Source organism: Haliaeetus albicilla, chromosome 26, assembly GCF_947461875.1.
Source record: "Haliaeetus albicilla chromosome 26, bHalAlb1.1, whole genome shotgun sequence".
NCBI classification, from domain to species: Eukaryota; Metazoa; Chordata; class Aves; order Accipitriformes; family Accipitridae; genus Haliaeetus; species Haliaeetus albicilla.
The window spans coordinates 13,752,744-13,777,857 of NC_091508.1; the positions used below are offsets into that span (position 1 = coordinate 13,752,744).

Consider the following 25,114-nt stretch of genomic DNA (forward strand, 5'->3'; position numbering starts at 1 on the left):
GTTGTATGGAATTATGAGTATGCAGGCAATAGTTATAAAGGACCCTTAAAATCAGGATTGTTACTAGTATGGAGTGTGACAGCAAAGGCAGCACAAAGCCTTTTAATCGTTCTTCCTTTTTAAAATAGGAGGAGGAAGGACAGATAGAGAAAACTTTCAAAAAACTGGCAAATTTACACTGAGTCCAAATTAGGTCTTCTGTTAAATCTTTTCCAAGACAGAATATGTTTGACATTTTTTTTATTGTTGGTTTTTCAGTTATTAGGATTTCTGCGTTTTCTTGGGCTCACGAGGAGCTGTTCCACCTAATGCAATCCCTGTCTCACCATTGTGACACCAAGTGAGCGGCTCTATCTATCTCCTAGGAGGTGCTGGACTTTATGGGATTCGCAACCCAGAATGCCCAAATCCCGTTTTGTTTGAAGCTATTCTCAGCTCTCTGGGTTTCATTCCTCGCTATTCTGTGGAGGCAGCGTGATTCCTATCATACCATTGTTGATTGCATAAAATATTCCCTGAATCCAACACGTTGCATTAAAATCTGGTGTCTGGGCCCTGTCTGATTCTGAACAGAGTAGCTGTTGGATCGCATTTCAGCGATCCTCAATCCAAGCCAAGTTCGGAGAGACTTGATTGGGATGTCGGTGAGGGGTAAAAACCATGCAAACCTCTGCTGTGATTGATGGAGTTGTGCACAGTGAGGACAAATATGTACAAATACTTGCCCAAAATAGTAGGGCCTCGATTCAGCTGTAACTGGCAGACTTTTCAGCTCGACTTTCAAGAAACATTTTTTAAATTGACCTTCATGTGAGTAATTTGAAGAGCCAACACTGCTTTTCACAATGAGAGTTTCAAGCGGTGGAATCTGCCATCATATGTAAAATTAGTAATTTTACTATATCATGAGTGATTAAACCTGACCCCAGGGAGCCAAAAATAATGCTGTGTGACTTCCTTGCCTAATTAACACAGAACAAATGTGGAAATGTGTACATTACAGTAAATTGTGTGTTAATTGGCCTTAGAGAAATACTAAATATGAAGAAGAAATGGGCATATAATTTCAAACATGTTTGAGAGGTCTTGCAGTCTGCTTGCAAATAGGAGGGAAAAAAAGTCAAAATTTGACAAAACCATTATTTGTTATGATTTATTCACTCAGCTCTAGTCTTGAACCTGGGAGTTATTGGCAGCTTCAGCTAAGATTCCTGCTGAGTATTTCTACTTATAATGACTGCATACAGCATGTAGCTCAATGCTATTTTTTTGGCATAATATCATAAATATCTATTTTAATTCTTGTCTCTATATGTGTATCTAGGGTTTGGTGCTTTTTTCATTTTTCTTGTGAAAATACCTCTAGATGCAGGACAATATCCTGCTCCCTTTACTTAGGAGAATACTCCACTTGAGTTCAACAGGAGGATTATTCTCCTTGGGTAGAAACCCCTCTGCCAGAAGGCCCGTACATCACTTAAGTACTGGCTTAAGCAGAGAATAAATGTCCATCTGTGCAGGGTAGAATTTCATCTGTTGTCAGGGAAGTTAGATCTGACCCACAGACTTAAGGAATCCCAGATTTACTCACTTATTCCTAAAATCACATCTCTTCCACTCTCTGTTCTTTATCATTCGGGACGCAAGAGTTTATGTATCACATTTTCTTTATGCTTTTGCCCTGTCTTAGAAATAAAACTGATTGAACATGTAATTCATGCTGCAGAGGTAAATTCCATCTTTTCCTACTTTCTCTGTCTACTGTGAGTGCAGAAAGATGAGCTTTGGGCCTTTCCTTTCTAGCAAGAATACCCCAGAATTTGTTACTGGATTTGCAGTCTGATGCATTGAAGTGTTGCATTTTGGTCACAGTGAAGCCCTTCCTTTTGCCAGTAATATTGTAAGAGACAGACGGTCAAGTATGTTCAAAATGAAATGGTGCAGTGCCATCAAATTGAAATGTTTCACTAATTTTCTTTGATGATTTCAGCCAAATCATAATGTCCCTAAGAAACACTGTGATTTCACAGAATTAGTTTTTTCCACTGGGAAAACTGGAACCTGCATTATTTAAGTTAAAGACCCTACTCTTCCAGACTTGACGTGGGCAAAGTTCCCAGGGACTTTGGGGGAGTTGTCAAGTGGAGAAAGCACTGTCCCCAGCAGCAGGACTCTTCCTGGTTTAGCTCTTCTTTGAAGTTGAACAGGTTCACTTTAAATTTTTGAATTTTTTGTTTGATTTGCACTGTCCTCTATGTGTCAAATTAGAATAGTAAAGTGCAGTACTGTAGCTCTGATCTTAAATTGTTTCTGCCGAGCAGGCACGTACACATAAGTGTCTTTTTTGCACCCCTCCGAGTTCTTCGGGACATTTATGGGAGTTTATACATACCGTGGTATAGTTTGTTTCTTAGCTAACAATTTCCTCTTGGTTGTTGAGAGGCTTAATTGCTTTGAGGTCTTCTATTAAAAACTTCAGAGATTTTGCCGGTATTTTGTGTCTTTCTTGTAAGTAGAGCTGTTGTGGAGGGAAGGTCTCTATGGTTAGAGAGGGGCTGGTCAGTTGTAGTTCTCGTTGACTTCTGGTGGGACTTCACAGATATATCCAACATCTCTGAAAATGCTAATTGTACATTCTTAAGTGCTTGCAAGTTAGTAAGAAACTGAAAAAAACATCTCTTGGAAGCCTTGCAAGCATGCAACAACTCTTTCTCATTGAATAATTTACTTTCATTAATTTTATCATGTGTATTTTAAGTGTAAGTAGTCACAACAAACTCATACTAATAGGGTAATCTGCAAAAGCAGAAAAATTACAGTCCCAGGAAAACTCTCTTGCATGATTGCTGTTAAAAGTTTATAGGAAAGTAAGGTGTGATAGTCGTTAATTTTGAGATGGAAGAAGAGGATGATGTGGGTTACTGGGTTTGTGACTGAATTTGGTGCAATTTAAATTGGTTCTGCTGGACTTCTTCTGAGTAGAATAGTGGCCCATAGATTCAGAGTGTGCTACTGCTAAGTCATTTCCACTTATTAAGTACTTAGAAAAATCCTTTTTGTTGCCATCAGGGGGAGCTTTTGAGATCTTTCAAGAGTGAAAAAAATATTTAAAAAAAAAAAAAAAAAGGAAAGGAGAAAAAAAAGAAACGTCCCAGCTCAGAAACAGAGATCTACAAACCAGCAAGCAGCCAGAATCTTACCTGTGGCTACAACTAAGCCAAGGAAACCAGGGGAGCTGAATTCCTTAGACTGAAAAATTAGCAATATTGAGAGAGGATTTTTTGACTCAATCCACCAATAAAATTAATAATTTTTTTTTTATTATTATTTAAAAAAAACAGGAGTCTTTGGAGCATTCAAAAGCCAAATCCTGCTCTGTTGCTACAGCTTCTGGAAGGCAAATGCTCTTCAAAAAGCTTCTCTCCTTTTAGTTCCTGATGATTCGATGGGGACCTTTGATGCAACATTTGGATTAGCTGCACACAACTGCACTGAGGGGGACCACAAAAGGGGGAGCCTGGCTGATTGCATAACTTTAAGAAAATAATAAGAGGAAAAGAAAGAATTAGAAAAAGAGAGAGAGAGTGAAAAAGAGAGAAAGAAAGAAAGCAATTAAAAAATATCTGAGACTCAAGTTTCAAGACTCTTTATGTGCTGCAGAGGAGCATAAGGTTTACCAGCAAAGTGCAACGGGGAGTCTGAGAGGAGAAATAGCTTTCTCTTTTGCCAAGAAAAAAAAATAGGAATGTGTGTTTTGGACTGGACTGAGAAAGAAAGCTGGGGAGATTGCAAAAAAGGGGGTGCAGGATTTTTGTCACATTGATCCATTCATCTTGATTGTCTTCTTTAAAAAATAAATAAGAGGGGGGAAAGTGATAGGGGGAAAGAGGAAGAGAGGAAAAGAAGGGGGAAAAGAAAACAGCAAAAGTGTTTGAACCTCTGGAGCTATCTGCTCCTTCAAGCTGATTGATTAGTCATGATCCCTGCAGTTTTAATGGGAATCATTCAATTGGGAAGGTGGAGCACCCTAGAGTAGATTAGCATATTCTTGTTTACTCATCTTCTGAGGGGCTTTTTCTCTTTTCTTTCATTTTGTGGAGAAGAAGGGAGGGGGGGAGGCTGGGGGGGAAGGAGGGGGTTGTGGCTTATGTTATAAAGGAGGCCAAAAAAATAAATAGATTAGAGCATCTTTTGGGGGGAGGGAAATCAGTGGGTCTGAGTCTTGGAGAAAGCTGGGGGGGGTGTTTTGTTTTTTTTGTTTTGTTTTGTTTTGTGTGTGTGAGAGAGTGTGTGTGTGTTTTTTTTAAGAAGAAAAAAATAAAGGGAAGAAAATCCAGCAGAGAAAAGAAGAGAGAGGAATTCCAGCTGTGGAGGAATAGAGGAGAAGAAGACAGATAGAGGAAGAAGAACAGAGAAATACATTTCAACCAAGAAGGAGTTTTGATTTTTTTATTTTTATTTGTTTTAAGGAAAAAAAAAAAATCTATAAGCAGGAAAAAGAAAGAAAGAAAAAGAAAAAAAGAAAAGAAAAAGCAACTGAGAAGGGTTATAAAAAGAGCAAATACCAAGAAGGGTGAACAAGAGAAGAAAGTCAAGGCAAGGAGGAGCCCAAAGCTGGCAGATCGGGAGGATTTGCAGGGGAGAAGGGGGGGGAAGATTGGAAATGCAGCTCTGGAGTTTGCTGCTGCCTCTTGCGCTTCTCTGTACAGCCCTAGCCAGTGGACCCGAATGTGGGATGGACGAGCGCTCCCGCAGGGCAAGAAGGGACACCAGGCACAGCCGCCAGCTCCTCTACACTGCCCCGGGCACCTGTGCCACCAGGTTAGCCCGAGGAAGGCGCTCCACTGCTGGGCTGGAGCCTGGGCATGTCCCCCGCAGGAGGCAACAGCGGGAGGTAAAGGACGACGAGGAGTCCCTCACCCCGAGCAGGGCGCTCTATTTCAGTGGACAAGGTGATCAGCTGCGGCTGAAGGCAGATATTGAGCTGCCCCGAGATGCCTTCACTTTGCAAGTGTGGCTGAAAGCTGAAGGAGGACAGAGATCTCCGGCTGTCATTGCAGGTAGGTACTTCATCGTGCCTGTGGCTGCAGCATCCCTTTTACGTTTCGGGAGCCGGCGGAACGGCCAGCTGTAGGCGTGCGTGTGTATAGTGTGTGTGTGTACATTTAAATGTGCGTGAGTGCCTTGCAACATACATATGTATGTGAGTGCATGTGTAAACACGCTCGGGTGCGTTTAATAGCTATATGTTTGGTGAAATACCGGAGCTCGGCAAACTGCCTGAAAGTATATGCTCGCAGAAAAAGTTATGTAAACTTTTGCATAGGGAAATGGCAGTATCCTGGGTACTTTCTTTATTGGTGTGTGTGCGGGTTAAGATGCAGAGAGGAGAGAGAGCTCTTACGGTGGGCTTTTACCTAATTTTCAGGTTGGAAACCTGTGAAGACAGCGTTTGAAAGTAGCTTGTATTTATGTATGAAAAGAAATGTATTTGTCTAGTGTGTGGCTGCAAAGAAATGCCTATCTAGGGTCCCTATACGATTTCCTTAGTTTTATTAGCTCTTTAGTGTACTTCACTGTTACCTTTTTAGATGCAGTGTTAGCATGTGGTTTCCAAAAAGCTATAAAGGAACTTTTGGCTATTGTGAAACCTCAAATGAATCAAATGAGTTTATAAAGTTCCCAACCCCTCGACACTCAGCTAGGGCTGGGACTAGCACTGCAGCTAGAGGATGTGTTGAGTATTTTTGTCTCCCCTTAGAAATGGCAAGTGTAACACAAATGATTGTAAGGTCAAATAGCCCTATAAAATCATTTAGTACTCCAAGCAGCTACCAGTCTAAGCTGTCTGAGCTCAACAATAATGAGGAATATTGCACTTTTCTTATTTAAATTTTATGAGCCCATCATGAATTTGGGTGCTTTCCCCCCGCGTTCGCTCCCTCTCCCCCGCCTCCCGCCACCTCCCGCCCTCTCCCCGCTTTAGTGATAAAGTGCAGCAAAGTTGTCGTGAAATCGGATACTTTTCGGAGGGTTACAAACCCTTATAAATGTCGCCACATCCATCTTTGCTCTGAAGGAAGTCATAGAAAATGGAAATGCCCTTAAAAAAAAAGAAAACAAGTCAGAAAGAGAAACGGGGGGGGGGGGGGGAAGACATGTTTTACAGTTCTTTTGGCAAGGAGATTCCCTGAAAGTACAAAGTTTCCATGTCCTAGGATGCCTTAAAGAGACAGGGAGGATTTCCCCTTTAGCTGGAGTCACTTCCTACCAGAAGGCAGCAGATGCTTGTGCTGGTGGTACTGTGGGTGCTCCTCGCCTCTCCCCTGCCACCCTCCCAGCTGCAATCTTCTCCATCTCCCCCGTCCCATCCCTGACCTGCGCGACTGTCCTCTCGCAAGAAAGTTGCTTTGTCCTAAGGAAAACAAAACCAAAGATGAACTCAGCAGTGTGTTTCCTTAACTTTTCCCAGTCTCGCATCTCTGCTTACTTGTGAGGAGGGGGATGCAGGGAGGGGGGTGGCTGCTGGGGTGGGCAGGAGGTGCTGGGCATGGGCTGGTCCCTTCTGCCTTTAGTAGGACAGGCAGATGAGTGATTCCATAGGTGAAATAGATGATTACTTGCTTTATTTCCCCTGGCTTTCTCATACTCCGCTCTTCTGGTTCCTAATCTTAACTTAAACCTCAGGGCTCAAAGTGCTTCCCTTTCAAGTTAGGAAAGGGAGAATTTGGGTTTACATGGGTCTCAGCAACGGCAAAACACAGTCAGTGTATTTCTTAATGTGTTTAATCCAACACCTAAGACCCCGTGTCTGTCTTCGGTGCAAGTATCTCTAATTCACACAATGGGGAACCTAGACAAACACACACAAAGATCATTTGTAGTAAAATACTTTAATTGGATGGGGGAGGTTGGGTTGTTGCCTGTATAAAACACTTGACCCATTTTATGCATGGAAATAACATTCCACTGTGAAAAAATGGAAATAAATGCCCCAGTTTAGCACCATAGAGCTTGCAGCTCAGCTCGGGAGGACTTTGTGATTTTTATTTTATTTTTAAGCTCCCCCTCCCCCCCTCGCATGGACTCTTGAAGAGGAGCCAGGTTTGGCTCTGTGTGTAAACACCTGGAAGAGGTCCAAGAGGAACTCACTCAGAGTATCCTCCGCACACCACAGCCTCCCAGACCTGCAGCAAGCTTAGGGAGAGATTACGCTTCCCTCAATGAGGAAATCAAGGGTTCTGACTGCCAAAACTCTTGGCTTTCTCATTTTCACTGTTTTGGGATGTGACAGACTCAGGAGCCCTGTTCTGCTGTTGAAGTTGCATCTGTAGGACCCCACTGAAATCAAGAGCCCTTCTGGGTGTCTGAGGGGGGCCAGGGCTAGGGTCAAATTTGCTGACAGTGCCAGAAGTGAGTTTCTCCCCAGCTTCCACCCCAGTTGCAAAGTAGGAAACTGTGTGATTGTACAGATCTGAGGGAGAGGAAAGGAGCGACTGGAAGACACCTCTTTTTCGGAGTCCTCCTCCTTGTATCTTCATCTACTTTCTGCCCCCCCTCCCCACCCCATGTTAACTGCTCCCCTTCCATCCCTCCTTGCTGGCAGTAGTCACTGTGGGTCATATGGGAGTCCCATGTGAGCCTACAGGGGAAGCCTGTAGTGTCTGTTAAAAATCTCATGTAGGACCAAAGTTGTTATCAGCTTCTATGCCTGAGCCCTGATATAACGGAGCTCTTCTGCTAATCCAGGCTACAGGAGTTTCTGTCTGGAGCCAACTCTCCTTACGTCACCCTCTGCTGCAGTATTCAATTTGTTTTCATAAATGGCTAATTTTACAGCACTGTTAAGTGGGTTCATCATTGTGCCAGGCCATGCCCTGTCTCTGATGATAGGCCATCCTTGGTGCCAGGCTCTGCCAATTTTCACGCTGGTTGGCAGTGATGTTATTGCTGCCCTGTTTGACTTCAATGATATCTGTTCTGGCATTCGTCAGGGAAAGCTGTTGGGAAACTAGAAGTCTGACCCATTGATCTGTGTTACGCAAAAGCTCAGAAGCGTTTTCGGAGCTGGGCTGTGCTGTGCTTCGTTTGTGCGGCTCCCGCGGTGCGCCTCTCCAACGGAGGCAGCTCTTAGCTCGTGCGTACTTGCCTCCCTCCCTGGGCCGCATAGTTCTTGGACAAACACTCCTTGGATGTGCGTACCTACCACACAGCACAGTACATCCCTCTTATAAACACACACATGTGCACATGGTATTAATCAATGCAAGTTTGTGCACTTGCCCCTAGAGTCTTTGAATGCATCTCTAGTCGTGAAGGAAGGAGTTAAGGTCCAGACTGTAGTCAAGTTAGGTAATACACATGCCATGCAAAATAAGACGCTTCAAAGCACCGTTGACCTTGCTTCTGTTGTAATCAAAGATATTTCAGTTCTACTGTGGAAATGCAACTCCGTCCTAAGAAACAGGATCCTCCTGAGTCCCTGTCAGTGTGTGTTCTGGTATATGGCTCAGGAGTGGGATAGCTCATGTTTTCATAGGAATGAGATGTTGACTCTTTACTGGCTGGGAGCTGAGAGGAGCGGGATGAATGATCGGCAGCGGGAGCGGAGTAAGAAGGCGTGCCTGCTCTGAAGAGTGAAAGTTATTTGTGTTTTGTTTTGGTTTTTTTTCCTTTCCCGGTTTCATTCTCCTCTGTCTCTCTATTCCTCTGCCTGCCAACAGAGAGCACGATCCCAACTTAATAAAGCTTCGTATGTAAGGGAGTGCCTATGTTTTCCCAACTTCAGTCCTTGATGAACATAAAACTGCAGCAGAATCCAAAGGGAAAGAAATGCCAAAATCAGCACAATGGAGCTCACTTAAAGCCACAGCTCTTGCATGTGAGAGACTGAGAAACATCTGTGTCGGGGTCCAATAATTGGGCAATTATAAAGATGTGTAATTGACGCTGTGTAGGTCTGTTCCCTCCACAGGGTTTAAGAGTATACGCTTACTTTGGGGGGTTAATTTGGTTCCCTTCTGAAGTTTTGGAGTCTGATAAGTGATTTAATACACTTCAGGTAGAATTGGTGAGGTGGGTCCTGTCCCCGGAGCTGATCCTTGCAGCGGGTGTGTTGGGAACTTGAGGACATTTTCAACAGAGAGTTTACTCTGAGCTTCACTGGCATTAAAATAATAGGTAGATAGATAATGCAGCATTTTCTCATCTTCAACAGCCTGTTGTCTTTTAATTGCATGAATTTTCTTGTTTTGATCTGTAAGGAAGTACTAGAATGAAGGACTATATAATAAGTCAAACATAAAGCTTGTAGTTCTGTCATTTAATTAGCAGTGGCATGTGCCAGGTCCCAGGGTGATGGACATGATGGGCAGAGTGGAGTAACGGCTGGACAAGTGACTGGAGCTTGAACACCTGCCGAGATGCTTCTTCAGGGTGGTAAGCCTCCAGTACACCATTGCTGAAGGCTACAGGTAGTTGTGTGGGTTTGGCTTCCCTATAGATGGGTTCAAATGATTAGCCACTTCATGACTATGGATCTGGATAAGGCTTGACTAATAAGCCACTGAAAGAATACAGCCTAGCTTGTAATTTGCTAAATATTTGCATTTGAACGGCACATTTCCTTCAGCCTGCAAAAGCTGAGACAAGAATCAGAAACTGGAAAAGAAAAAGAATTTTTCTTTCCTTAAGCTTTCCAATTTTAATCACTCTCGTTCTTTTGACCAGCTACACACTAGAGTCAGAGCAGCACAGTTAGAAGAAAGTTGTGGTTTGTTTGGTTTTGTTTTTTTTTTTTTAGCTAAAGCACTTACATGTAGGCTGCTCTAATTAATAAAATGGTAATAAAAGAAAGAGGGAAATTTCACTCTGTCTCTGTGTGTGTGTGAAGGATGGTAAATTTAGATTCCTAAATGGTGTATGGCTGTCTCCTGTAGGCACAGAGATGGGTCCCAGACTAAGCTCGCCTCTCCAAGCTTCATTTCGGCCTGATTTATTTCAAGCCAGCCTGTTTCAGTTAGAAAAACTCGCGCAAGGCAGAAAGGAAGCTGAGGGGATGGTGTTTGGAGAGAGAGCGGGAGCGGAGCTCTCCTCAGGGATTCGTGGAGATGTCTGGAGAAGAGCAGAGCTGCAGCGGGCAGGCCTCGGTGGTGAGGGCGAGGAGAAGCCCTTGGAGAGCCTTCGCACGCTAAGCCATCACGGAAAGACAGAACTGGTCAGTGATTCGGATGCCTGAACGCTATTGCATCAGGTTGAAGCTGCTCCCCGTGTCCCCCCGTCGCCTCCCCACACAGCACCAGGGGAGCGTGCAGATGGCCAAAGGGATCCCAAGGCCGTGGCTGCGGCCGCGCCAAGTGGAGGCGGAGGTGCCCACCATCAGCCCCAGCTGCACGTGGCATAGTGAGGGATGCGCTTAAATCCCAAATCCCAGAGGTCTCGCTGAGCACTGCAGCGGCTGGGAGGGGTGGCCTGGCTCCCTGGGGACCCAAACCCAGACCCTCCCACAAAGGTAGGTGCCACTCGCCTTTGTCGTGAAGAAAGGGACAGGTCTCCGCTTTCAAAGCGGGCCCAGGAGTTTGCTGATGCCGCTCCACGAGCTTCGTGTGTTCGTTAGCTTTTGCCAAGGGCGGGAGAGATCCTTGCCTGGGTGCGTCAAGCAGCAAAAAGCCGAACCGCCAGCAGGCACCTCCCTGGTCACTGGGGCCCGACCCCGGTTAAACGCAGCAGGGACATGCTGGCTGGGTGGAGCAGGGATTTTTGGTGGAGAAATGCCTTCTCTGGAGCCCGGATCTGGCTCCGTCAGGACATAGGTGCCAAGCTCCTCGGGTCTGTCGCAAGAGAGGTGCAGCCACAATGCCTGCCTGAGCAGCTTTAACAGAAAAATACCGAAGGACCAACGGGTTTTAGGTGTTCTCAAGACCATGGGATTAACTGAGCGCTTTCACCTTGGATTTTCATTGCTCATGCTGGCCTGAGCCAGAAAAAAGAGCCAAAATATAGTGGCTTTTTTCAAAAAGACATATTGAAAAAACAAAAATAAACCCTTCCATGACTGGGGTCAGCTGAAATGTTCCCGTATAATAGTTTTGCTTCCAATTTTAGCTGCTGTTTTTTCAGCTCCTCTTTTCTTTTCTCTGATAGAAATTATAGGAGCAGAAGCAGAGAAGGGACCACCTGGGTTGCCAAATTCAGTCCCCTGCAGTGTCAGGGATATAACAGGAGATAATTAGTCCAAACATTCACAGAATATCCACTTTGTAGGTTCTGATATAGCACAGGCCACAGAAAATTTCCCAGTGCTCTACTATAAACCAAAGATCTTTAGCTAAGACCAAGAGTCACCACTATAATGTAAGACAGGAAGAGAGAAGGACAGATTGACAACATCTTAAGTACCTAAAATCCAAAGCATTGGTTTAGAAAAGTGTTAAGTATGAGAAAGAAAAACATTTGCTGGTAAAAGATATCAGCTTTCTTATTTTCAGAAAGTTAAAAAAGAATCAGGTGTTTTGACATTTATGGAACTTCTATTGAAATTTTAAGTTAGAATATTTGCTAGAACTGATCCTTTCCCACAGATAATCTGTTTTGATTAATTTCCCTTTTTCCTGAGGAAAATATTTTATCAAACATTTCCCACCCTTCTCTGGTCTTAGTCCGTGTGGCAGTTCCTACATCCCGTCATAGTAAGAATGAACGCGTTCAGTTTAGTACATTTTTACTTGTTCAAATCTTGTATTCCAGATTATTCTGAAAATGCATCAGGAAAAGTCTTGCTTGATCAAAACCCTCTACATTTTTCTCTTAACTATATCAGCTAGTCTAATATCATCTTTTTCTTCATTTAACCTCCTCTCTCAATATTACCAAATTTTTCATCTAAAACTGTTTTTACATGATCAGTATATATTACTCTTTCTATTTCAAATATGCAAAATATATTGGACTTTTCTATTTCCTAGGTTCTGGGCATTTGCTTCATGCATTGTTCTAGGCATAGAACAACTGACTGTGCTGTCCTTTTTGTTTGTTTATTTTCCCCAAGATGAGACTTCTAAAAACGAAAGTATGCCTTTCTTCTGACCTTATACTTACATTGCTCTATGGGCATTTTCCTACCTTGGAGTAGCTGACGTCTGGATATGATTCTTAGTTTTATTTCAGCTTTCTGTGGAGAAGAAATGCTTGATTGCTCTTGTGCTAATTTCTGCTTGTCCCTACATTTTTCTTCATTTTCTCTGGTGTGAGCATGCATGCACATACACACACAATTTCCAAAGCTCCTTTGATTTTTTTCCCAGATCAATAGAGCATTTAAACTCCAATGATCAAGGAAGAGCAGCTTGTTTATTTCCCCACATATTCTGACACAAGTGGCAGATCTTGTAAACTGCTTTGATTTGATGTTAGTGCCTATTACAAAGTTTACTCTCCCCAAAGCCATCCATGAAGTCAAAGTACTCTTTACTCTGAACATGAGCAGAGCAGAACTCAAAAAAGCAAGTTAAAAAGAGAACAAGAGTGAATATCTTATCCTAGAATTTTGCTTTCTGCTGTCCTTGTTCATAGCAATCAGAACAGTTTGCTTAGTTGTGGACTGTTAACATCCATGAAGTTGCCAGCACTGAGTGAAGGTGCAGTATATATCGTAGTTAAAACTGTGAACACATATAAATACAAGTCAGATTATCCCTTGGTGAGAATGGGGCTGGATTAATGATGTTAGATTTATGCAGGCAGCATGGATTTGATCCTAAACCTGTTCAAGATCATGGAAAAAATACCATTGACCTTGGCTGACTCTGGCATAGCCTCTGATTTCAGAGTCCTCTGCATCCCTCCTCTACAGCCTGGACTTTTCCATGGTTCTTGCTTTAACATCCTTGATTTTGCTGTCCTTTCTTGCTTTGGATACAGAAGAAGAAAGATTGTGAAGCCCTAACGTCAGAGAAATTGGCCAGGGGAAGGGGACATGTTTATTTTCATTGTTTTTGCTATACTCCAAATCCCACTTCGGCCCTGTCTCTTTCAACCTTTCTCTTTTTTTTTTTTAAATTTTTAATTTTTTTTGAGGGGGGTTGTGTGTGTTTGTTTTTTTCAGTGTTAAAAAGAGCACTTATTCAAAACACGCTGTCCAGTTTTCTGTTTTGCTGGGTGATGTAAGTGTGTAACTTTCCTGTCCAATCTCTCCACCCTCTCTTATCACCGTCATAGTCTCGGTTCTTTCTCTACTATCTGGTGTCCTTGATTCCCCCGACTTTCCCTTCTTCCTTCTCCACACAGTTGCTGGTTTCCTCCTCCCTAGCAAGCGTGTGCCATGGGTAACCCTGCGCTCTCTGTGGTTCTCGTCTTCTTTTGCCGCAGGAGGGTGGTATCCCCTCCTTGCAGACCAAGGGTGGGCGCCAGGTTGGTGGCTTCAGCCAACTCACGTTGGAAGTGCTGTGAGAACAGAGGGTAAGCAGGCTGTGGGTGTGTGTGCTTAGTCAGGCATATGCTCATGCATATTTTCTGGGAATTATTGATACTGTTCTGTTTAATATCCATCCTAGTGGTACACAAACAAGGAGCGAGTGGTTGTTCTCACAAAGAGGGAGTGAGGGTGAAGTGAAACTGAGAAGCATCTGGAATTGGCCTGGTGAAGCAGCATCTGAGAGATATGATACCAGCTTATGAAAGCAAAAGAATTGCTGTGTTTCAGAAGAAAACCACTCTGTTCTTTGCTGATCAGCTCCTGGGGTCTGGTAGGCTTTCCTTGAGTCTTTCTTTTGAGTGATGCTTAGGGCTCTTTTATCTCTTCTCCTTCCTCCCCTCTGTTTTTCCTCCTTTTCCTTATCTAATTTATTGTCTCTTTATTTTCTTTAAATCACTTTCCCATGTGGATTTCTTTCCTCAGACCCATCTTTCCCTCCCTCATCTGATTCCTGGGAGTCTTCCGTCAGCACGGAATTGGGAGAAGAGCAGCCCTGTTCCCCACACCAAGCATCAGCTGCAGGCTCCTTTCCTCCTTCGTTTTCTTCTTTGCCTGGTCTCTGCTGTTAGTGTTGGAAGCGTATTCACAAAGATCATCCATTGGATTGAGGAAAGAGATCTTATCACCATTATTTTGTTTGTTTTATTTAAGACAGGGAAAGAAATGGAAAGGAAAGGCCTTCAGTGCTGCCAGTGTTACTTAGTTCTGAATGTAGGTTTTTTTCTCTCCTGTACTAATGTATCCTAGTACTGTTATTTTCCTTTATCATTGCAGTAAGATTGTGGTTTTGTAGTCCTGATAATTGCCTCAAAACATCCTGCTGATGGTGGTGATAAGTTTCCCAGGCATGAGAGAACATTGCCCTTAAAATCAGGGAAACTGAGGAACGGAGGAATACTCTGATTTGTCCAAGATGCGGTAGTGTGTTGGTGACAGCTAGAAACAGAGCCCAGCAGGCTTGGCCTTTTGTTAAACTTTTTTTTTTTTAGGGGCGATGACGGTTATTCCTCAGCCTGGGTTGTTCTCCATGTGAAGTCAACACACCCTAATTCCTGTAGGATGTTTCCTTGTAGCTGCTGATGGTTCTTCACTAGGTAATTGCTGTACTGGGGTGGTGATGAAGTCCTTTACCTGGTGTCGCACTGTTGAAAGTACTGGCAACACGGGGAATGGGTGAAGGCGGCAGTTGGCATTTGTGACATGAACTCTTTGGAGATGGCAGAAAATCAGATGGTCTGGAATTAATATCTCTGTACCAGACATGCTGGTGATGTTTGAATCAGCATGAATTATTGTATTTCTCAAATGGAACAGTGTATGCAGCCCATAATGGGAGAGAAAAAGCAAATATCACCGAAGCCCCTTAGTTCTGAGTACTCTTATTTAAATTGGAATACTTTGATATTTTTGATACCTCTGCACATTGATTGATATATTGACTTGCTGAAAAAGCTTGTAAAATATGTAAGTTGTAACTGCTTATATTCCTAGGAAATGCTGAAAATCTGTCTCTGGATATCTCAGGTTATTAACTAAGGGCAAAAGCAATTCATTTAGCCCATAGTTAAAATGGACCAGGTGAGAGGTTGCAGAAAGGGCTTTGCACACAGCATGTTAGTGCCCCAGACTGTTTTGGGGAGGGATCATGATCTAGTGCATGCCATCATGGCTAAACAACCGGTGTTTCTGTTGGGAGCGTCAAGACGGAGGCTGTACATCATACAATCCACGTGATTTTGTTCTGAATTCCGCAGCATCTGTGCTTGTAAAGTCCGAGGTGCTAAGGTTGAAATCTGGAGCTTGCATTACTACTGTCTTACATTGCATCTGTCTTGTGGATAAACAGTGCGGCCTCTCTGAGGTCAAACCAGCACCTTTCACCAGTGATAATTTAATGGGAATTATTTTCAGCATAAACTAGACAAGAATTGGAAGCCTCCTGTGCTGTAGCTCATGAATGGAGATGTTCAGGGAGAAAAGGAGTACTGGGAGAAAAAGCAAATGTTAACTAAATGCATTACGCACATGATTTTGAAACATGTACTTGGCAGAGGGAAGGGTGAGCAGTACAAGCCAGATTATGCTGTTGAACACACCAATGTAAACCTAGAGTAACTCCTTTGGAGAGGAAATCAAGGGGGCTGCTCCAGACTGATGAACGTGTAGAATTTGGGGCAGGGACAGAGCGCATGCAATGGGGAAAATGAACAAGCTGAGAAGCGGATGTCATGGAGAACAACCTCCAACCACCATCACCGCTGTCAGTGGTTTAATTTGGGTGTGTAATGGTTATGGTGATGCAGTGGGAAGCATTTGTACAATGTGGGGTTGTTTTTACTTTTTGGAGCATTTTCTGCATATACCTATCATAATCCCTCCAGACTGTGAAATTAGGCCATATACCAGTTTTACAGTGAGTCCTTTGTGTTTCCGGCAACAAACACTTCTGAACTCTACTCTCCAGTCTTGTGGCCCTAAAATCCTTCACCCCCTCCCATATTGTCCCTTCTCCAGCAATAATATCCCCTCCTCTGTTTATAAACAAACACCCTCGGAGGAAGTTCACAGGAAGAAAAGTTAGTTAATGAAAATCAACCATGCACTCGGGTCCAGGCTATGGGTTGGAGCCAGCAGGGTTGCTGGATGTTTCCTACTCTGCATCTGCTTGTAGGAGTTTCTTTGATGAGATGTTTGCCTGTCTAACTATGCGTCTTTCTCTTCTTTTCCCTTCGTCACGGAAAACATGAAAAAAGAGGGAGTAAAATTATAGTCTCAATTTGCTTTAAAATCAGCATGGACAGTATTCGGGAACTCCGAGCAGGAAGGCTAGCTTCAATGAACTTCTTGATAAATCCACTGATTTTTGTCTTTTTTTTATTTTTAAACACTAAAATCTAGATTCTGTCTCCCTGGTAAAACTGTTGCTCTTGAGTTGCGCCAAGGCTGTAAAAGGACTAAAATAGCCCAAAGGATAATTGTCCTAGTATAGTCTGAGCGTGAGGCTGATACATCTGGTGTTGCGCATCGCTCTCACAGAATGACCAGCTTAAGGAGATAGGAGTGAGCAGGACCCAAGCAAGTAGATAACACGGGACTGTGTAGTCACCATGAGCTCTGGAGCAAGGGATGGATAAGCATGGTAATGGTGCTGTCAGCTGGAAAACACAAAATGCTTTAACTTGCTCCAGAGGTCCCCCAAAACCCTTTACAGCACAGGGGGAACCCAAGAAAAAGTTCATTTTCTTGTGACTGCTCCTGGGTTGTGCTTTTAGTACTGCGCCTTGGTGGTCTCAGATAGGAGGTGAGAGAATTATGTGTTTGTTTCCTTCTAGGAGACACTGGGATCCTCTAAAAAGCCTTTCTGGCTACTCAAAATGCATGGGAAGATCATCAGGTAAAGGAAAGCTCTGGGAGTGAGGGAGGCAGCACTGGTCAGGGCTGTGCTTGCTCACCTGTGCAGAGGTGTGGTATCAATGCAGTGCTCATGTCACCATCCCAGGCTCCCCTTCTTCCATAAGGAGTGTTTTGGAAATTGGGAATAAGGGAGTTTTTACAGATCTAATAGATGTGAAAGTTGTGGTCCCACTTTTAGTTCCAAGAGCCTTGAAGTTTTTAGATGTATTACAAAAGGTCTCAAGTGCTGGCAGAATCTCCATACCTTAAAATGTGATGGTTTAAAATAGTCTTATCTGTTAACTTTTTGTTGAAAGAGCAGTTTCTCTTATTATACAAATATTTTCTGTCGTGTAATTAATAGCCTTATCTGTAAGACTATTCCAGTGTGGTTTCTCCACCTCCCACCACAACAGAGGGAAGACAATCAGAAATGAGCATTTCGTATCGCATCACAGACAAAGTTTATCAGTTGTTGCACAATCCCTTTGCCTGTGAACAGATTAAGTAAAGAAGGGGAGCGGGGTGGTGGTGGAAATGGACCTGGTTTATACTGGTGAGCTTCCTCCAAGACTTCCAGGATAACTATCAACAGTTTCTCCTAGGAGGGAAGTTGAGCGATTCATTCTTGCCCTTTGAAGAACTCTGAATTAACGAAGAGCAGAGTATCTTCTGCTCTTAGTGCTGGGAAAGACTGGAATTCCCCAAAGTCCTCTTGCTAGAGATGGTTTAATCAAACAGACTGTTTACATTCTATATCTCACCAGAGGCAGCGCTCAAACAGGGGTGGTCTTGAGCTATACACTCTAATACTAGCAGTTTATTTTATTTTATTTTAAACATCAGCATACCACCAGTTTTACTGGGAAATGGCCGTATCCAAACACCTGCAGGCTCCGTGGAACAGCCCAGAGAGGGAAGCAACAGCAGCTGCAGCTCACAGAAGCAAAATGATGCTGTGAGGGGTCTGTGTTTCATCTCCAAAGGTTTCTGCAGGGTTGGGATCTGGCAGCAAAGGTGGGCCAGGAGCACTTGCACTTGTGGAGGAAGACACCTTGCAGCAGTAGGAGGCTGAGCACTGGACCAAACTCTTCCCTCTGCCTCAAGGGCTGATGGCAGAGGCAGAGAAGCAAGGGCCTTTCTGCCCCGACCATGTGTTTTGTCTCACACTGTGAAAGCCAAACTGTTCCAGTGAACAGTTTCTGTGCTCTGGTACTTAAGAAGGTATTATAATGAAATGGGAGCTATGCATTTCATGAGAGAGAGGGAAGAAGGAAATGAGATTAGGATAGCTCTTCCCACCATCACCCATCTCTCTCCCCCTCTGCCCTCAGGATGAACGTTTCTTGCACTTATATCAAGAAACCAACACTTATTGCACGTCTGTATGTCTGAAATTGGCCATAAACCTTGAGTCAGGATCTAAACTTGTGTTCAGATAATTTTTTTTTTTTTTAAATACTTTGGTATCTTCTGGAAGTGATGTATTTCCGCTCCCCATGCACAGGATCTTCTGTGCATCATTGAGGAGGATACACGTAAGTAGGCAATGTGGCCAACATTCTTCAAACCCAGGCAATCCAACCAGCTGTTCAGCAGGGATGTTATTTATTGAGAACTGTCAATGTGTTCAACACATGGTGTCCTTTGCACTGACGAACTCACAGCCTGGCATTTATGGGGTTTCTCTGACACTTGTCAAACACTAGTGATGGGGCAAGCTTGATGAGGCAAATGTTTTTCTGTGAAAATTACTATAGAAGGGCATTGCAACAAGATGTTCTGTAAGGAAAGGAGAGACAAGAGACTAATTGGCAGAGAAGGAAACAGAGGCAGTTGCAAAGTGTAGAGGTTTCTTTTTGGCTGGTGGTTTTGGGAAGAGAACAGAGATTTCCTTCAGCGATAAATTAGATGCTTTGGGAGAAAGAAAGGGTGTTTGTTTCAGCAGTGATGAAACTGCTGCGTGTGAGAGAGAAACAGGCTCCCTCTTCTGCTAATTCAAGCTGCTTATTTTGTGACATAGTGGTTGGAGGTGCACAGGTTGCCCTGCAGTTTTAGTTGCTACTTTGCAATTGCTCTGAGGTGCCTTCAGCTCTGTCCTTTCCATCTCTGAAGGTGGGATAATGGTTCTCAGCAGCCCTCAGACAGATGCTGTTTGTAAGGATGAGATAATATCATCAGTGCATCACTTTGATCATGTATGATGCTGTAAGTGGTAAATGCCGCTCCATTGTACCAAACAGAAGAAATGCTCAGCCAAGAAGTCCCATTGGCCAGGGTCGTGCTAGGTCCCTGCAGCGCTGTGCTGCTATAAAGAGAAGACTGACGTTGTGGAATGCCAAAGAGACAAAAAGACAGAGGCATATCTTGCCAATCTTCTACCTATCTATTTGTCCCATCTTTTTTTCTCTTGACTTGTGTAAGCTCGTATTCATGAGTATCACAGGTATTTATTTTCCCCTACTGAAAAACAGAGCTTGTTGCCTGAACAGTGTGACTCTGGCCACGTTCCCTCCTATTCAGCACAATGCAATCTTGGCTCTTTACTAGTTAATATTTTCTGTCAACAACCTGCAAGAAAACATAAAATCAGTGCTGATAAAATTTGCAGATGTTGCAGAGTTCAGGGAGTGGTAAACAATGACCAAAACAGGACTCTCATTTGGGTGTTTTCAAAAATTGAGAACATGCAAACAGTATGCATTAGAATAATGCCAAATGTGAAGTCATACATATAGAAAGATGGGTGGCGGGTCATACATAAAGGATGGATGGTGGGGGAAGGGTCTTTCACCTGGAAGCTCAATGTGCAGGAGTAACTGCCTCTTGGAATAGACAAAGCATGTAAATGTGAGCTGCCAATGTAATGCTGTGGCCAAAGGTTTAGAGTCATCGTTGGCTGTGTAAACAAGGAAGCATGAATAGGATTGGGGAGGTTGTGTTATCCTTGTATTGACACTGGAGTAGCTGCTGCTGAAGTACTTCGTCCAGTTCTGCTGTCCACAGTTTAAGAAGGATGTTGGATGAAAGGGGATTTAGAGAAAAAACATTAACAATGACAATAATTACATGATTTTTAACAAGTCTTAAAGTATTTGACTCAAGAAGATTAAGAGGTGACTTGATCATCATGATCTTTAAGTATATGAGGAATATTAATCTGATAATTCGAGGTTGGAAGTCTAATAATAGACGATATAAGTAAATCCTAATGGATGCACGTGGAGACTAAGCAACTTCAGAACAGACAGAAAATGCAGTATTTTAGTCCTGAGAGTAGTCAATCATTGAAAAACCTTTCTCAGTAGAATGTTGGAATATGTGTCACCATAACTTTCAAATTAAAACTCAGTGTTTTTCCAAATTACAAGTTCTTTAAAGAGGAGTTAATTCAGTCCTCACCCATGTTGTGTCTGAGTGCCTCTAACATCAGATTATTCTGGGGTTTTCAGCTGTTACTGCAAAAATAATTGAAGCCAACAGTAAAGCACTAGGATGCTAATGTCAAATCCTTTAATTTTCCAGTATTTCTGTGGATTCTTCTTGACACTGGTAGGATATTTCTAATCACCATAATATTTCTAGCTCTTTGTAGGGTCTCCTGGGCATCACTATAGTTGAATTGTCAGGCTCAGTTTCATATGTTGTTAATCTTGTTTAGATTTTGTCACCTTTAAACAGAATGGTGTGCTGAGCAATAACTTGACTTTTTGCCTTCAAAAAAGTCCAGTGTGCTAGTCTGTAGATAAGCTGAAAAACAAGACTGAAATCTTTTCGTATTGAAGGTAGTAAGAGTTTTACTGTTGACTTCAATGAAGCCAAGAATTTACCTCCAGAAACTTCACAAACTTTGGGAAGCAAAATCAAGGTTTCCCTCTGGAAGCTGGAGCACTGACAATGTCAGGACTGTGAAGCTAACACAGCAGACATCCGTTGAAAATAAAGAAGTGAATGAGAAAGCAGAGAATAAACTTGGGGTGACTTTTACTTGTCATCTCCTTGCTGGGTGGTCTGTCTCACAGTCTCAGGGCAGAACAGCAGTCCAGAAGGCTGTGTAGGCTGTATGCTGAAATGACCTATTCCTGTGACTTTGTGTTGCAAACAGAAAATACAGACCAAAGACCTATCGAAAGTAATTAGTGTTCTGAGACAGGATTTCATTTCATTTGAGCCATCCCCAGCTGGAGACCGTTCCTCAAAATTCACATTTAAGCTAAGTGCTCAGAATGCCCCTGTCTGCTCCCTCAAACCCATGTGCGCATGTACGTATAGGCCTATGCACAGAGAAGGTAGTACGCGTACATGCTATTTTGTTAGTCTTCATTTCTTTGGTTCCAAATTTAACCAGAAGTGGAAGGGCTGAAATAACATAAGAAAGGCTGGACATACGATATTTCCTGCTGCTCAGCTAAACACAAGAATTGCCAAAAATCTTCCAAGGTAGCTTGTTTCTTTTACATTTTTCTCCCAGTTCTGCAGACTTGAGAAGGTCAATTACTTTTGAGAAGCATTTGACTTTGGCAACGCTTATGGAAAGCGAAGTAGAATTATGACCTTTTGGAGGTTTGCCCATCGCTGTCCTATCTTGTCCTTTAAGAACTAAAGGCTGAATTTTCAGCTACAGCCTTTGGTTTAATAGGTGTGAATTTGTTTCTATGCACTTCTAAGACACCGTGAGTATCTGTGTGAGAATTTTCTGTTAGATGCCTATTCATTTGTGCTCACAGATCTACTGATCACTGATATTTGTAGAGCAGAAATACAGGCTCAGGTATTTCCAGGAGGAAAATCATACCAAAACAAATGAAATTGGATTCAAACTGAGCAGAAGAATAGAGCTCTAAAATTATATACTTAGGTTAGTATGTGGTGACTACAGCCTATCTGGAATGCATGCTATAATAGTTATATCATGTTAGAGAAGCAGGTTTTTTCAGCAGGATGTTTCCTAGAAAGCAGAAATATCTCTGTGGTTTGTGTATGGGTTTGGAAGTTGTATGCAAGTATGGAGCGGGGAATTTGAGGCATGAAATAGTCATGATTAGAGAAGGCCCGGATCCCTTTCAAAAGTGACAGCAGAAAACAGGCACAATCAGCTCCGTTCTGCCTGCTGTTATTGCATGCTGTTCTGTGTATTGCATTGGAGACATTTCTTTCAAGGTTGGTAAATTCCTTGGTTTTTTCTATTAGTACAAGAAAGATGCAGTCATATGGGAAAGCCAGATGCAATGAGATATTTGAGTCTGGATAAGATCTAAGATATTTTTACAATAAGATATTTAATTCTCACAGAGGCAGAATTTGTGTGGTATAAATCGGTGTAAATGCACTGGAACTACTCAGTTTTGCACTCACAAAGTATCTGCCCAAGAATGTTCTCAAAATCCAATTAAATAACTAGAACTGTTTCATGTGGAAATGCCCCTCAATTACAAAACAAGTCTAAGCTATCATGATGTGATTTTTACAGTCTCCTTGCAGGGTGCCCTAGTTTGCATTCATGGAATTTTTTGTTTTTGTTTTGGTTTTGTAATTATGTGGATGTTGGCCATCTGTCTGATCCTGGAAAGGTTGTAAGGTTGTCCCTGCTCCCCAGGTCCTCTTCCCACTCCCTCATTGATCATAATGTTTGATTTAGGTGCCACTAGATTTCCTTCTTTGTTCTCTAGCCCTAACCTCCCCCCCACAAACACACATGCATTGTGCAATGGTGTAAAAGCTCTTCTCTCTGCAGCTGGGAGTAGTAACTGCTCAGCTGGTTCCAGTGCTGCCCTAAAGCTGCTGTAAAGGTCAGAGACAAGGGAATTCTAAAAAGCAAAACAAGCTGTGTTGTTGTCCCCCCTTCAGTCCTGGTTGTGTATTTTGATCAGCACCACAAGCAATTTCATGTGCAGACCTCCACTTCTCACTGCTCCACATTTCTGGCCATTGAGGGGGTTCCATAGGGCAGCATGTCGGGCGTTTTTCCAGCACAACTACAGGCTTGGCCGCTGCTGCATCTGATTGACTTGCAGTGCTTGTCAGGCACAAAGCACATTTTGAAAGGAAATGCCATATTGAACTCCCAGTGAGCTGATGGGTATTGTGCACGGTCATCTGATGGCACAGATGTGCCCCTAATAATCCTTCCAGGAGAACGTTTCCTCCTGGGATGCTCTGGCCATCTGATCTGCTCTGAGGTATGCTGACCTATCTTGACCCAGTTTATGATCAATTCTCTCTGCTGTTTTCTAAAAGGAGCCCAGAAATACCACTTTATCATTTAGATTGCCTGGAAGTTATGGTACTTACGTGTCTGTTCCTTCCATAGAAGATACTCTCTGTGTTTGCTCTCAAGCATTAACTCTTACAAAAGGGAGGAAAGCCACTCTGTGTTAGCATGCACAAGAGTAAATTTCTCTGTAGAGCTTTGATAGCTAATCAGTGTTTGGCTAATAGTGCAGGGAGGAGGAGGAGATGTGGAAGCAGAAGTAATGTGTGTTCCACCAAGTGTGTTGCTGGGTATGTTCATCTGTATGTAGAGTGACCCTTCTGCCGGTATGCCATTGTATTTATGTCCTTTTCCGTAGGTTTGCGTGTGCGTCCGGTTTTGTGCGTGTTGCGCATGCTTCTGTGAAAGATGAATGATTTTCTGCATGCCTCTTGATATGTATCTGTGTGTTTTGCAACACCTGCTTTTAAAGTGAGAATGGTGTTAATGCTGGATTTCTCTGAAGGTGAATACACTGCCTCAGCTACAATAGGATGGTTAATTCGTAACCTGGTTCTGCTGATCGGTGAGCATAGATAAGCTTGGAAGTTGAGAGATGCGTTAAGGTCCCTTTGAGCCAAACCAACAAACTTATTGAGGGCTTTCCATTCCCTATATTTGAAGGATATCTGGGTTTTCATAAACACCGAACTCTGCTTTATTATCAGTGGGCCACACCGGAGTGCCTAAAACTGGCAGCCACCAACCTGAATTCTTGTCTGAATCAAGCCTGATGCAAAGCTTCCCATATTTATGACATACGTCAGAGGTTCTCTGAAGGAATATGCTGATGGCTGCAGAGTTTATGACTTTAAGTTTAGTAGTATCCAAACAAAGCCTGCCTATACTACCTTAATACTGTTCCTATGTCTGCATATGTTATGATCATCTCTAATAATATGGACACATACTGATTTTCCAAGCTTCAACCAAAAATATTCAGTTGTTTCTGAGAACAAGGCAGAAGAAATAAATGGTTATGCAGATATTAGAAAATCCTTACCCTTGTTCTCTGGAATGTTCCCATCGTCCCAGACTTTATAGCAGGGACTGAAGTTTGACCCTCGCGAAGGATGTGCTTTTTGCTATCCATCTAAAAGCCCCCCCTAAACCTAGTTATTAGATCATAAACAGCCACAGTTTGTTAACCAAGTACCAGTCTCCACTGGTTCTGCAGCTTTATTGTGAAATGCTTAGGGAGATCTAGATAAGAGGCCAACCTTCCCACTAACACTTGTTTATGCTGATACTGTATACAAAGGAGCCCTTGCAAAAGCAATATCCAGTCCAAAGATGACCCTGTTAAAATACTGCAAGGACTGAAGCTCGCTCCTCTGTGCCATCTGGTTATGCAGTGTTGTGTGTTCACTTACACCTCAAAATCCTCACAATCTAATAATTTCTCACTAACCCCAGCCTACCAGATCTATTTGCAGTAAGCTCTTATATACTGTTAGCGGGTATATTCTCACAATAAGCTCAGTGAAGTGTCACTAATATGATTGTCCATGCCAGTGGCTGCTCTGTTGCAGCCTACATGATTTTGTTATCAGAAGGGAAGGATTTAGGTAATGTTCATAACTACCCAGCCACTACAAATTCATGTTTTGCTGTTTTAGCCGTTCTCAACTCCCTGTTTTCAGGCTTCAAGGTATCTCATTGAGCGTACGAATGACTGGGAATTTCAGAAACAGTACAGAATATATGCTTAATTTAATGCTAAATGGCAATGATATAAAGATTTTGATACTGAAAAGAGCCTTGGGCCATATTCTCCATGTTAAATAGGCATAGCTGTATTAGACTCTGTATTTCTACATGATGAAGATCTTGTCTTTCATGTCAAAACAAAAAGAACTCTGTCCTGTCTCAGATCTGAATCCTACTGCATAGCTTGTAAGTGATAATATCTGGTGCAAATTCAGCTAGATTGATAGCAGCAGCAAACATCCCCTTTTTGTTCGCTTAAGTAGTATGTTGCCACCTGAGCAAGTCTCAGG

At 42.8% G+C, this 25,114-nt stretch overlaps 1 protein-coding gene across 1 annotated transcript in view; it reads left to right on the plus strand.

Moving 5' to 3' along the window:
- The first annotated feature begins 4,127 nt into the window (after positions 1-4,127).
- Positions 4,128-25,114, plus strand: part of PAPPA (pappalysin 1) — a 184,297-nt gene continuing 163,310 nt past the window's right edge. Inside the window, exon 1 of the mRNA XM_069771839.1 lies at positions 4,128-5,060. Within this exon, the coding sequence (XP_069627940.1) occupies positions 4,664-5,060 (397 nt within the window). The 5' untranslated portion in view covers positions 4,128-4,663. The remainder of the gene's footprint in view (positions 5,061-25,114) is intronic.